This window comes from Pristis pectinata, chromosome 4, assembly GCF_009764475.1.
Source record: "Pristis pectinata isolate sPriPec2 chromosome 4, sPriPec2.1.pri, whole genome shotgun sequence".
In the NCBI taxonomy this organism is placed as follows: Eukaryota; Metazoa; Chordata; class Chondrichthyes; order Rhinopristiformes; family Pristidae; genus Pristis; species Pristis pectinata.
This window is the reverse complement of record NC_067408.1, coordinates 101,298,588-101,313,887: the sequence shown is the minus strand read 5'-3', so window position 1 is coordinate 101,313,887 and position 15,300 is coordinate 101,298,588. Positions and strand designations below refer to the sequence as shown.

General features: G+C 41.3%; 1 protein-coding gene across 1 annotated transcript in view; it reads left to right on the top strand.

Annotated features, from left to right (window-relative positions):
• hunk (hormonally up-regulated Neu-associated kinase) overlaps positions 1-15,300 on the top strand; it is a 52,668-nt gene that overhangs the window by 13,481 nt on the left and 23,887 nt on the right. Inside the window, 3 exon segments of the mRNA XM_052015113.1 lie at positions 376-511; positions 1,060-1,187; positions 9,687-9,822. Coding sequence (XP_051871073.1) covers positions 376-511; positions 1,060-1,187; positions 9,687-9,822 — 400 coding nt within the window.

Genomic DNA, 15,300 nt, shown 5'->3' with positions numbered 1-15,300 from the left:
CTATGCAGGCGAATGGGATTAGGAAGGCACCTTGGTTGGCATGGAGGAATTGTTGAAGATTTTTCAGTGCTTAATTTGAATTGTATTTTTCAAATTTTAGAGTGGTAGTTGTAATTTCAAATTGTATTGTAAAATTGGAGATTTTTAAAAAAATATAAATATTGTCCACTCTAACTTGCAGCAGGAAGGGTAAAGTATTGTGCTTTGAGGATAAAATGGTGTCAATGGACAAGACTGGGAAAATGAAACACTTTGATCTGTGGGCAGATATTTAAATGCTACTTCAGAAAGGAAAATTTTCCAGCATGTTTTGAAGCTGAGAATGATTGTACGTGGTCAGTTTCATTTTGACGTTCTTTCCCTTGGATTCACTAGATTTTGGATTGAGCAACTGTGCTGGTATTTTGGGTTATTCTGACCCTTTTAGTACTCAGTGTGGGAGCCCAGCCTATGCAGCTCCAGAACTTTTAGCACGGAAGAAGTATGGTCCCAAGGTGGATATATGGTCAATGTAAGTGCTTTATTAATGATTAAATGATTTAAATAATGGACGTACAATGAAAGCAAATATCTCCAGCTTTAACGTGTTATATTATTCTTTAAAATTAATACTACATTATGGTGATTGACCTTTAAAATGTTTTTTTTATTTTATTCAATGCATTCATGGTTTTTATCTAGACAAGTTTTATTTGTTGATGCTTTTTGACATATGGTCATTTCCAAATCATAACTTATAATGAAGAGCAGCTTCAATGTGATGATCTAAATTATAGAATCCCAAACCAACTTCAAGGTCAAAGGATGAGGGTTCTTTTTTTATTTTGAGCTAATGTTCAGAATAAATAACTCCTGACCTTTTTCCATGTACCTGGGTGTTGGATTTCAGCTACTGATTTGCAATAAATGTGATTTTACAGTTATCCTATGGACAGGAAATGTGGGAACGTAACAGGGTTGAGGTACAGTGAATACATGGTGGTGTTTGGGGGAATGAAGGTAAAAGTTCCATTTAATTTATGATGGCACATTCGCTAATACTTTCTTTCTGTCTTCTAGTGGTGTGAATACCTATGCAATGCTGACTGGCACCTTACCCTTCACAGTGGAGCCATTTAGCCTGAGAGCTTTGCATCAGAAAATGGTGGATAAAGACCTTAATCCCTTACCTGTCCATCTCTCATCAGGTAATAACACACCATGAGTTTTATTATAGTACATTATATGAGAGCAATTTTCTTAGGGACCAGCAGCCTCTGTACCTTTGAACGATAATTGCAACCAGGAAATCAGATTACAAATTTTAGTTTCATTTACTCCCACTCTATTGGTTTAATATATCTTCCTGATCTTCTCAGGATTATTTCAAAAGTGTCTAAATTTACTTCCAAGTGCTTCATCAAGAAAATGAATGAAATTTTCAGACTTTCATTGTGTTTCTTCCACCTGCAATTTTTAATGCAGATGTTCCTGAGGACAATTTCACCAGGCAAAAAAGGGGTAACCAGACATCCTGAGGGGGTCGAGCTTCTGTCAATGAAATGTATCAACTGATACAGAGAGTAGGAAACAAGCTGGGTCAGCAGTGCTCAAGGCAAATCAGGCAGGAGTAAATGTACCTTCTGGAGCAGCAATGACGCATCTTATCCACATATAAAAATAGCAATCACAATGTATTTTTCATTTTCCTTTGCACAGTATTTTTCTCATTATCTTTCCTCCTCCCTCAAAGGCATTGGCTCCTTGCTGCTCCATAAAATTGCAAGCAATAAGTGGTCTAGTGACTGTTCATATAACAGTAGGGAAAATCCAACACAGCTTCTCACACTCACACAGAAGTGATCTGCCTGCCTAATGCAGGCTGGCTGAGGCCAAGTGTGTTACGCTTGCTTGGCATGAATCCAGGTAACCAGCATAGACTTGTGCTTCACATAGACTGATGACGAACCTGGAGTCTTTTTGATCTGAGTGGTCAGCTACATGCTTAGTAAATGTTGAAATATTAAAGCAGTTAACATGGCCTAACTTGCACACTGAAGCTGATTCACTGAACATGCACAGTGTAATTAATCTGGTGTTAAAAATATGGCAATCATATAACAGGCTGATATAAATCAGTAGAATGAATAGAATGAGTAAGATGGCTGAACATGTTTTCTGGGTGGGTTAGAAGTTGAAATTCATTTCCATATATTCAGTGATTTTTAGCACCCATAGAACAAGCTTCCAACAATTTGGAATAACTCTGTCACTTTTTAGGGCAACATAAGAATATGGTTTCTAAAGTGGATTCAATCCAGTCAAAAGTGAACTGAGGAAAGACGCACAACTCACAATATGCTATGGTGACTGTGATTTTTACATTTTTAGCAAATCTCAGTCTTTATCACAGTGCACTTTGTCTTACACACACTGATTTTTTCTCTGCTCATTCCTATAACTCCTGTAAGGACAGTCCTATTGATGTATGAAATGGAAGACAATGCTATGCTGGTAGTCTACCCCTACTATAGCAATGGGAAGAGGTATTTTTCAATGAAGGCTTTCTCCTTTCCAAAGTATTCTTTACACGAGAAAAGAATTCATTCTGATTTCCTATTTCCCCTTTTAAATATCACTTTCTGAGCTTTCTGTGTCCCATGAGGCTGCAGAGCACACTATAATCCAATACTGCTGTTGAATTGGCTTCTAGAAGGAGCATGGCTACAAAGAAAGTTTTTCCTTGTATTAACAATGAAGCACAGAAGGAGGTCACTTAGTTATAGAACTGCTGCCATTCTGCAGATGTTTGACTGAGCAGAGATTCCCCATGGTTGTAAAGATTTCTTGTATTTATTATTTCTCTGAAAAAAAAGTATGTATTTTATTTGCTTTTACAATTTTGCTGGTATTGGTGAACATGGGATTTTTGTTTAACATGGCAATCACAGGAGAGCTTTCCCTAATGCAAGAAATATTGATTGCCAATGAGAGTTCCACCACTTTACAAGTCATTGATGCCTGAGTGCCTCACACCATACACAACTTCAAACTTAATGTTGAAATGGCACAACAGTGTTTCTTATATATTGATTTCTTAAGAAATCGACATAAGTCATTTGAAACATTGAGCCAATGCCGGCTATCAAAGCACTCCTGATTAGTCCCAGTCCCCAACTTAGTTCCCTGTAACACATCATCCAACACTGTGATAGCCTATGCAGCCATTAGGCCTTATTTTATGGTAGGTGAGATATGTCAGCTGTTATCAGTTTCAACAACTGAATCACCGTGGAACCAACTGGCGCACTGTCGTAATGAGTCACATCAAATCCAACTAAAAATAATATAATCCTACTGCATCTGGAGTCTGTTTTAAATTTATGTCACTTTAGTTTCTCACTGTGTTTAAACAAAGAGAAGTAGATCCAGACGGGGATTAAAAATTCATGCAGCCACTTTTTTTTAAAAGCCCATAATGTATCACACATGTCATGGACTTTTTCAAGTTATCTTTTAAGAATTTTGTTATGACTGAGAAAATAACTGCAAAAGAGGGTAGGTGTTTCTCTCAGTAATCTGGGTAAATCTGTTAATGGCAAAACAACAGAAGATCTCTGAGAACTGATTAGTAGGAAGAGAGAAAATAATTCAAGGTAACGCATAACCAGTTTAGGAGGAAGAATTCTAATTGCCAAATTAACATCCAGGGATGATTAAAGAGCTAAGGGGCAACATAAAACTTAAAGAAAAAGCTGACAAAATTACAGAAGCTTGCACTGATCCTAGTGACAAGAAAAGATACGAAGAGGAGCAAGATGTTAAAAAAAATAGAGAATTGATGGAAATCTGCAAGGAATATCAAAATCAACACAAAAAATGCAACTGTATTAGAAAAAAAGTGTGTCATCAGTAAAAATGTAGCCTTTTGAAAACTGGTAATGATGATATTGTAAATGAAAATAAGCTTTAGGCAGGCATGTTGAATAATTATATGATCAGTATTTACATTTGAGGAAGGGGATAGATGCCAGATGTTGCAATGTAACTAACAGTGGAGTAAGGATGTGGTCATGCCAACGTTAACATAAGCAGAATTACAACAAAGATAATAACAGAACTTAAGAATGACAAACACCCAGAATCAAATGGTTTTCATCCCAAGATTATAAAGACTGATAGGTGGAGTCAGGCCACGGATCAGCCATGATCTTTCTGATTAGCAGATAAATAAGGCATTACTCTGCTGCCTGTGAATTTTATATGATTGGAACTGTGCAGCTGTGCCCCAGGCAATGCATAAACAAATCTCAAAGGAGAAGAAAAATTGGCAGTTCTTTCTCCTAACGTGACTTTCTGTTTTCAAAGCTCAGGTTGCTCCTTCCTTCCTTAATTTACAAATTATAGGGCTAGAGGGTGGAAATCAACAGAAATTGGACTACAAGGCAAGAAATATATTAAAAGTATTTCCCTCCACATTAAGTTATCCTTTTATCAATATATTTCTTCTAAGTGTTGTTGATGCTATTTTTAATATTGCTAAATAGAACCACAATAAAAAGATTTTTTAAAAATGCAATGATGAATCTGAAACTGAGTGGCACTCAAGGTTCTCTGATAATGACACTCTGCCAATATTACTGCTGGATTATGGTTGTGGGTCTTGTAACGGCACCACACTTTGCAGAAAACAGCAAATGGCTTGGTGTCAAAAGAACGGGAGATGTGGTTCAATCACCACTATTGCTGTGGAAGTGAGTAAGTTATTAAATAGTAGTTAGACACCTCCCTAAAGCCAAATAGGAAAAAATTTCAGAATGCGACTCATTGACACTAAAGTTTGTTTTTCCAGATATATATTGAGCAGTAACGCAGCAGATAAAATAAATGTTCTCACTGGGTCAACATGGGAGCTTGGTCATGATTGTGGTTGAAATTTTCTTTAAGAAAACCTCTTTAGTTGTTACCTCATAAGGTGGGTTTTCAGTAGAGTACTTTCAATATTTATAAAGATAAACAAGTTATTTGTTGTGCCCAATGGTAACCTTATAAATGAATCTACTTACATTCATTTATAGTTATGATAGCCAGCATACAATAAATCCAGTCTCAGAATTGGCATGTAACTTGAGTGATTGGACACATTTATTGTGGAATAAGGCTGGTTCCTAGGCTGAATTAAACTTGGATATGCCTTGCTTAATAAAAATACCAACTTAATTTCAGCGTGGCTGAAAAGCTGGTGCAGGATGAAGGGTTTTAGATTTCTGGATCATTGGGAATCTCTTCTCGGGAAGGTGGGACCTGTACAGAGAGGACAGGTTACGCCCGAACCAGAAGGGGGCCAATATCCTTGCGGCGAGATTTGCTAGGGTGGTTCGGGAGGGTTTAAACTAATTTGTGAGGGGGAAGGGAACCGGAGGAGTAGGTCAGAGGAAGAAGGGGATGGGGAAAAGTTAGATCAAACAGGTAGAGAGGCTTTGGGGAAGGAGAAGCAGAATATAGGCTATAAAAGTAGTAAGGTAGATGGACTGAAGTGTGTTTACTTAAATGCAAGAAGTGTCAGGAATAAGGGGGATGAACTGAGGGCTTGGATAAGTATGGGGGACTATGATATCGTGGCTATTACTGAGACGTGGCTGACGTCAGGAGAGGAGTTGGATATTGAATATTCCTGGTTTTCGGTGTTTTAAGAGGGATAGGGAAGGGGGAAGAAGAGGAGGAGGGGTGGCGATACTGGTCAGGGGACACTGTTACGGCTGTGGAAAAGATGGATGTTGCAGAAGGATCATCTCTAGAGCCCATGTGGGTGGAATTAAGGAACAAGAAAGGAGCAGTTACTCTACCAGGAGTATTCTATAGGCCCCCCGGTAGCAGTAGAGATATAGAGGAGCAGATTGGCAGACAGTGTTTGGAGAGAAGCAAAAATAACAGGGTTGTTTATAATGGGAGACTTCAACTTCCCAAACATAGACTGGAACCTGCTTAGTGCCAAAGGTTTAGATGGGACGGAATTTGTTAAATGTGTCCAGGAGGGATTCCTGACGCAGTATGTTGACAGGCCGACTAGAGGGAATGCCATGTTAGATCTAGTTTTAGGAAATGAACCGGGACAGGTGAAGGATCTATTGGTGGGTGAGCATTTGGGGGACAGTGACCATTGCTCCATAACCTTTAAAATTGTCATGGACAAGGGACAGGTGCAGAGAGGACAAGAGGATTTTTAATTGGGGAAGGGCGAACTATGAGGCTATAAGGAGAGAACTTGGGAGTGTAAATTGGGATGTCCTTTTGAAGGAAAATGTACCATGGAGATGTGGTCGATGTTCAGGGATCTTATGCAGGATTGTTAGGGATAAATATGTCCCGGTGAGGCAGAGAAGGAATGGCAGGGTGAAGGAACCATGGGTGACGAGAGAGGTGGAACGACTTGTTAGGGAGAAGAAGGTAGCATACATGAGGTATAAGCAGCAAGGTTCAGACAGGGCCCGTGAGGAATATAGGGTAGCGAGGAAGGAGGGGCTGAGGAGAGCTAGAAGGGGACATGAAAAGGCTTTGGCTAGTAGGGTTAAGGAAAATCCCAAGGCCTTTTTCAAGTACATGAAGGGTAGGAGGATGGCTCGGGTAAAGGCAGGTCCGATTAAGGACAAAGGTGGGAGAATTTCCTGGAGGCGGCGGAAGTGGGAGAAGTTCTCACTGAGTACTTCTCTTCGGTATTCACCAGGGAGAGGGGACTTGATGATGCGGAAGGGAGTGCTGGTAGGGGTAATGTTCTCGAGGTTGTAGATATCAAGAGAGAGGATGTGTTCAAGTTGTTAAATAATATTAAGACAGATAAATCTCCGGGGCCTGACGGGATTTTCCCCAGGCTGCTTCGAGAGGCTAGGGAGGAGATTGTTGAACCGCTGGTAGGATCTTTGAGTCCTCGTTGTCCACTGGGATGGTGCCAGAGGATTGGAGGGTTGCGAATGTTGTCCCCTTGTTCAAAAAGGTAATAGGATAGGCCAGGGAATTATAGACCGGTGAGTCTCACGTCTGTGGTGGGTAAGCTGTTAGAAAGGATTCTAAGGATAGGATTTATGAACACCTAGAGAATTATGGACGATTAGGGACAGCCAGCATGGCTTTGTGAAGGGAAGATCTTGCCTCACAAGCCTGATAGAGTTCTTTGAGGAGGTGACCAGGAGAGTGATGAGGCAGTGCGGTGGATGTGGTTTACATGGATTTTAGTTAGGCGTTTGATAAGGTTCCTCATGGTAGGCTTCTTCAGAAGGTCAGAGTCCAAGGGATCAAAGGAAGCTTGGCTGTGTGGATTAGGAATTGGCTTGCATGTAGAAAGCAGAGGGTTGTGGTGGAAGGAGTTCCCTTGGATTGGAAGGCAGTGACTCGTGCTGTCGCGCAGGGATCATTTCCTGGTTCTCTACTTTTTGTGATATTTATAGATGACTTAGATGAGGGGGTGGAGGACTGGGTTAATTAGTTTGCGGACGACACTAAGATAGGCGGTGTTGTGGATAGTGCGGAGGGCTGTCGGAGCTTATAGAGGGATATTGATAGGATGCAGAGCTGGGCTGACAAGTGGCAGATGGAGTTTCAATCCGGAGAAGTGTGAGGTGGTACACTTTGGAAGGACAAACTCCAGGGCAGAGTACTGGGTAATGCAAGGTACTTGGCAGTGTGGAGGAGCAGAGGGATCTGGGGGTTCATATTCACAGTTATTGAAAGTTGCCTTCACAGGTGGAAAGAGCAGTTAAGAAGGCCAATGGGATGTTGGCTTTCATAAGTCGCGGATTGAGTTTAAGAGCCGCGAGGTGATGATGCAGCTTTACAAAACTCTAGTTAGGCCACACTTAGAGTACTGTGTTCAGTTCTTGGTCGCCTCATTATAGGAAGGATGTGGAGGCGTTGGAGAGGGTGCAGAGGAGATTTACCAGGATGCTGCCTGGATTAGAGAGTTTTGAAAATGAGGAGAGGCTTAAGGTGCTAGGGCTTTATTCACTGGAAAGGAGGAGGAAGAGAGTAGACATGATAGAGGTATATAAAATACTGAGAGGAATAGATAAAGTAGACAGTCAGCGCCTCCTTTCAAGGGCAACAATGCTCAAGACGAGAGGGCATGGCTTTAAGGTTATGGGTGGAGGTTCAGGGAGATGTCAGGGGGAGGTTTTCACCCAGAGAGGGTTGGTGCATGGAATGCACTGCCTGGGGTGGTGGTGGAGGCAGATACATTGAACAGGTTCAAGAGCTTGTTGGATAGGCATATAGAGGAGTGTGGGATGGGGAGATATGCGGGAGGAAGGGGTTAGGTAGTGTGAGGGTGGTTTGATGGACGGCACAACATGGTGGGCCGAAGGGCCTGTTTTGTGCTGTATGGTTCTATGGTTAATTTCATTTTTCAGGCTATTTAATTTATTTGTTTCTGTGATAACCATAAAAATTGTTCTCTGGCATGAAAGGCTCTTTCTTAAAAATGAATTATAAATTGGTTTTGCATAAAAGAACATTTTTAGTGTTACATAGCAAAAGTCACAAGCCACTAAAATTCAAAATAGCTTTAGATGGCTAAAATAGTACCAGTGTTTTATGTGGCAAACATGTCTGCACTGGCATTAACTTGTTAGAAATTGAGTTATAATTACAACGTTAGAATGAAAGAAGAGGGCAGAGTTGATAAAATCCATTTGCTCATTCTACCATTCAGGTTATTTTTAATTCCCATGTCTGATATTAATTTCTTTCTTGTTAGAAGGCTAAAGCTTTGTTTCCAGATGAATCATGTCAGTTTCTTCAATGAAAATAAGCAGAACAGGAGCAACTTCCTTAAGTTCTTTTTCTAGAGTGCAATGTAGTGGTGGTGTGGTGTATCAAAAACATGAAAACACAATTACTGCAAAATGTACAGTGTAAGTTTGGATCTCTGACCTGACCAGTGGAGGAAAGAGAGGCTGTCTGTACAGGGCTGGGTTCTTATCCATTGGGAGAAAAGAATTATCCACAGCACGCCCTTCACAACTACTAGCTTATGATGACAAAGATGGAGGCTTGGGAAGAGCACTTGCTCGATCTATGTCAATACTATATTTAGTGAAAGGCATGTTATAGCCCAAGAGGATAAAATGGGAGGAAAGGGGGAATTTTACTTTAAATACAATACTGTAATACATTGCTTTTAAAATTATTTCAAAACAACTTTTGACCGAGTTGTAAAAGGTGAACATACATTTTAACTCGGGGGTTAATAAAGTTCAAATATGACAAATGAACTATTAGACGTTTTCTTTATATATTTCATAATATTTCATGGTGCCAGTATTTGTTATCATTCTTTGCTTCTTAAGTCTATTTTCAGATGAAAATTGGTAATATTATAGTTAATACATTCCAGAAATAGAAACATAAACTATCTGAAATATTCCAAAGTCTTACCTGGTTTAATTTGTATAGTTTAGGCTGCAACACAGTCTTTAATCATAGAGTGAGTTTGGAATGACCTTCTGTTAATATTAATGTAAAGCAGGTGGCTGCATTAAACCCCAATGAAAACAAAATGAGGCATCAGTTTGGAATGCAATACTGACACAGATTAAGAGCAATAACATAAAGATGTCAAGGAGAAAAGACCTGATACTCTGCATTAGAGAGAGAGAGGTATTTATATTTCAGTGGGATCAATAAATGTTGTATTACCATTTTCATTATTTTCCCAGCTGCTATTAATTTTCTGCTGTCATTACTGGAGCCTGACCCCATTAAACGACCGAACATCCAACAGGTACTTTCCGATCACTGGCTGAATGACGACTCCCCAGGGACACCTATATCGAGCATGGCTTACCCAAACCGGTAGGGTGTAATGAGCTCTGTTTGTCTCAATTTAGCAGCATTAAGTGCAGTGTGTCTCAGCAAAGGTTGTGGAATTACTTGGTCATCACTGTGTACGTCTGAACTCCTCTGTGCATTCAATGCCCTGAGGACCTGACAGGAAGTCACAGACTTTGTGGCATTCAGAGAAAGTCCACAATTTTCCTTTGTGAATGATTTTGTAATGAAATTGAACCATTAAGTGTATAAAAACATTGTACTATGCATTGAATTTTTAGGCACATCTGTTGAGTCATGTTGTTTGGTGGATAAATACTACCCAGAGCCCAAGGAGAATTCCCTTTCCTTTTGGAAAAAAATGCCCAGTAATCTTTTATGTCCTCCTGAGAGAGCATAAAGCCCATTTTGCCCATCTGAAGAATAACATCTCTGATGGTGCATACAGTATATACTTCATGGAGTACCACCCTAGATTTTGATGTCGTGCTCGAATGGAACCAAAATTACAACCATGTAACTTATAGGTGGGATAACTGCTACTGAAACTTGACTGAAACCATTTGGGAGAAGAGGCTGTACACAAGTGGTGCTGCAGTTCGCACTGCTGCTTCGCAATCTCAGAGACCACTGTTCGATCCTGACCTTGGGTGCCATATGTGTGGAGTCTGCATGTTCTCACTATAACTGTTGGTTTCTCCCAGGTGCTATGGTTCCCTCCCACATGCTAAAGATGTGCTGGTTTACTGTAAGTTGTTCCTAGTGTAGTTACATGGCAAAAGAATTAGAGTCGGAGTCATTGAGTAATTCAACACAGAAACAGGCCCTTTGTCCCAACTCATCCATGCCGACCAAGATGCCCATCTAAGCCAGTCCCATTTGCCCACATTTGGCCCATAGACCTCATTAGGGAAACAGTTGATGGGGACACGAGAGGAAAAATGGGATTGGCATAATTGGGTGCTTGATGGTCATCACAGATTCAGTGGGCTGTACAACTCTAATGACAGGTCAAGTAATCATCTGTAAGTGCTGACGTGGACCTCCCCTATTGTCAGGAGAGTATCTGTAAAACCAATACCATGTGATTCACCAGAATATCCATGGCCTCTTTCATGCTTCTGTCAGAAGCTCTAACCTTAATGGAGCTTCTGCTAATTAAAAATATGTCGAAGAATTCAAGGCAGACACCTATCTGTAATTGAGTTATAAGCCCAGCCCTGCAGTTCATAAATATTATAGCACAGAAGGTGTTAGATCTAAGGATACAAGCCAAGTCACTCTGGAGATGTAGAGATTCACTTTAAATTAAAATCACAGAAGATTAACAGCAGCCCGCAAGATGGAACAATGTGTTTGACATCCAATATATTGTGGCAGGATACAGAGCCACAGGGAAAATTGGATTCCGAGCCAGATTTGCACCTGCCTGATGATTGGAGGGCAGACTTTGACAGAAGTTTTAGAGCATCTCAAATTGTTATCTCGCTTTCATCTCTGACAGGAATGTAGCATGGTGCAAAAAAAGTCCCGAGAAGGAAGGCAGAAGCACTAAGGCAATGTAAAACTGGTAAAAAAGATAGATTGTGTGCAGCTGTTAACTTAGAACTAATGCAAATCCATCCGTCAGATTCTGATGCTGACAGACAGTCATGACAGACTGCCGCTGGGGAAAGAAAGATCTTAACCTCAGTCACTGTGGTGAAAAGAACTACTGAAATAAAACAACCTTACAAAATCCTTAGTATAGGAAGCAATACCAAGAGTAGACAATGGTAAGAAATGAACATACAAAGAAGCAGAAGTAGGCCCCGACCCCCTTCAACCTGCTCCACCGTTTAATAAGGTTGTGACTGATCCAGTTGTAGCCATTGGTAGCCATTCAGCCCCTGGAGCTTATCAAGCATATTAATAATATTCAAAGACCCTGCTTTAATCACTCATTGAAGAAAGAGATCCAAAGATTCACAACCTTCTGAGAGAAGAAATTTTGCCTCGCCTCTCTCTTAAATGGGTGACTGCCCACCCCCTCTCCCACTGTTTTTAAAGAGTGACCCCTAGTTCTAGCTTCTCCCACAAGGAAATATACTCTCCACAACCACCCTGTTATGATCCTTCAGGATCTTACCTGTTTAAATCCAAGTTCCCTCTCATTCTTCTAAACTCCAATGGTTACAGGCTGAGTCTATCCAACCTTTCCTCATAAGACAACCTAATCAATCCAGGTATTAGTCCATTATACTTTCTCTGAACTGCTTTCAACACATAAATATCCTTCCTTAAAAGAGGCCAATAATGTACACAGCACACCAGATGTGGTCTCACCAATGCCCTATATACACACCCAGCAGGCATGGTAGTGTAGCAGTTAGTGTAAACGCTATTACAGCGCCAGAGACCCGGGTTCAATTCTGGCCACTGTCTGTAAGGAGTTTGTATGTTCTCCCCGTGTCTGCGTGGGTTTCCTCCGGGTGCTCCGGTTTCCTCCCACATTCCAAAAACGTATAGGTTAGGAAGTTGTGGGCATGCTATGTTGGCGCCGGAAGCGTGGCGACACTTGCGGGCTGCCCCCAGAACACTTAACGCAAAAGATTCATTTCACTGTGTGTTTCAATGTACATGTAACTAATAAAGATATATCTTATCTTATAAATGAACCATAACCTCTTACTTTTGCATTCAATAGCAACAATGTTATCTTAACTTTCCCAATTATTTGCTGTACCTGAATACCAGCCTTTTAGTGAATCATGCACTCAGAAATGGCCATACTGAAAGGGCATTGAACATTTTCATTGTTAAAATTTTGCTGTCTGGGACTGTCTGGGTCAGGAGGTTTATAAGGGAGAGTGCGGGTGGACAAAGATCTGGTCAGGCCCTGGGACCTGGTTGGCAAGCAAGATAAGAGGCTGTGAGGGGGTGGTGGCTCTGTAGGAAGGAGGATGCTGAGAGGAGAGTCTATAAGAGGATTGAGTTGGGAATGCATTCCTAGTAAGAAGGGTGGGGTTAGGAAGGACTCTATAAGAAGGACAGGGAACTGGAAGATCTATGACAAGGGCATGGCCAAGTGGGGTCCTTAAGGAGGATCGAGGCTGAAAGGGTCCATAAGAAGGACTGGGTTGGGAGTGGGAGTCTGTAGGAAGCACAGGAGCTGGTAGCTATTCTACAGTAAGGACAAAGGCCAAGAGTAAGGTCCGTAAGACGGACAGGAACCGGGAGGATGGTTTAAAGAAGAACAGTGTTCAGGACAGGAAGGTGGCATGGTAGTGTAGCAGTTAGTGTAATGCCATTATAGCGCCAGTGACCCGGGTTCAATTCCCACTGCTGTCTGTAAGGAGTTTGTACATTCTCCCCGTGTCTGCATGGGTTTTCTCCGGGTGCTCCGGTTTCTTCCCACATTTCAAAGACGTACGGGTTAGGAAGTTGTGGGCATGCTATGTCGGTGCCGGAAGTGTGGCGACACTTGCGGGCTGCCCCCAGCACATTCTCAGTAACACAAAAAGATGCATTTCACTGTGTATTTCAATGTACATTTGACTAATAAATAAATATCTTACCTCAAGAAGGCCAGATGGCCTGGAGAGAAGTCTCCAATAGGGATCAGGGTCTTGGTCAGGGCAGTGGTCAGGTATATGGTTATTGTGAGGGTGTGGAGATTGGGGTCTCTGTATAGAGTCTCAGGATTGGTGGGGCAATGCCTGCGCCTTGTGTTCAGTCTTTGGCATTAAAATCTAATTCTGCCTGGAGTAACCAATGACTAGACAACTTGGGTCTAATTTCCCAAAAGAAGCATTGAACAGTGAACAATGTGTGTGTGACTGATGCAGAAATCATGTCAAGGCCAAGACTGAACTACTCCAGAATTTGCCTTGAATAATTTCTGAATGGATGGGAATGACTCAAAATGCTCATTGCTGCATTTCACTCATTGTAATGCTAATTTTTATCAGGCAACACTGAGAAAATGTGTTATGTGACTGAGTTTCTAAGCCTGAATATTAAAGCAGCTGGTGTTATTGGCCCAGCAAAATTGTAAAAGTTACTTGGTTTTATTATTTCATAATCAACTTAAATTAACTAGATTAAAGCTTCTGCTAAAATATAATTTAATACTGAGGAACAACCAATCAAGTATGACCCAAAGAAACCGAACTTCATTGAGCTACAATCCAAATGGAAGAATGAACTTGAAGGCGGAGTAAAAAGGTTAATGGCAGGATTCTTAGTGGTGTGGAGGAACAGAGGGATCTTGGGGTCTAAGGCCATAGATGCCTCAAAGTTGCCGTGCAAGTTGATAGGGTGGTTAAGAAGGCGTATGGTGTGCTGGCTTTCATTAGCCGGGGCATTGAGTTCAAGAGCCACAAGGTAGTGTTGCAGCTCTATAAAACTCTGGTTAGACCACAGTTAAGAGTATTGTTTTCAGTTCTGGTCACCTCATTACGGAATGTCGAAGCTTTAGAGAGGGTGCAGAGGAGATTTACCAGGATACCACCTGGATTAGAGAACCTGGTTGAGCAAGCTAGGGCTTTTCTCTTCGGAGCCACACTGGATGAGAGGCGACTTGACAGAGGTGTATAAGATTATGAGGGGCACAGAGAGAGTGGACAGCCAGCACCTTTTCCCGAGGGTGGCAATGGCCAATATCAGAGGACATCAGTTTAAGGTCAGAGGAGAAACATTTAGGGGAGATGTCAGAGGTAGGTTTTTTTACACAGAGAGTGGTGGGTGCCTGGAACACACTGCTGGGGGTGGTGGTAGAGGCCGATACACTAGGGACATGGATGTAAGAAAAATGGAGGATTATGGGCTGTGGTGGAGGGAAGGGCTAGATTGATTGTGGAATAGGTTTATATAGGTTGACACAATATTGTGGGACAAAGGGCTGTACTATACTGTTCTATGTTCAAATCGAATTTCCACCCGTTAAGGATGCATTAACTTTAATATCTTATTTGTTAATAATAAGTAGGACAAGCAGTTTTTTGTTGCAAATATATGCTGTAGCTCAGAGCTGGTTGGATCTTTACTGCCTGTGGAATAGTCACATAGCAAATTGTGTTGCACACAGTTTAATTCACAGGATTTGTTTCTGGTATGTCAAGCCTTTGTTATGGACTCAGTGAAAGTCCCTTTAAGATAGAGAGTGTGTGTGTATGTGTGTGTGGGGCGTGCTTACGTCAATAGAAGATAAAGGACGTAATGACGTTGTTGAAGAAGTAAGAAGAAGAAGAAGAAAGAGAGAGAGAGAAGGGAGAGAGACACCAGCCTGCTTGTTTTCTCTATCGATGGATGAGAAACAATAACTGTGTTTGCCACTGAAATCCATGTATGGAAGTTGGAAGTAATCCGGTGGAGTTCACTTTGTTGCTGACCTGTAGAAGGAAACAGGTATTTGTGTGTGGACGACCACGGTTCGGATGCTTTTCGGGGTGAGGAAGTCACTACCGAGTAAACACTGAAGTGTCGTTTGGGTTCCATCGTGGAACATTTGGATTTCGTATG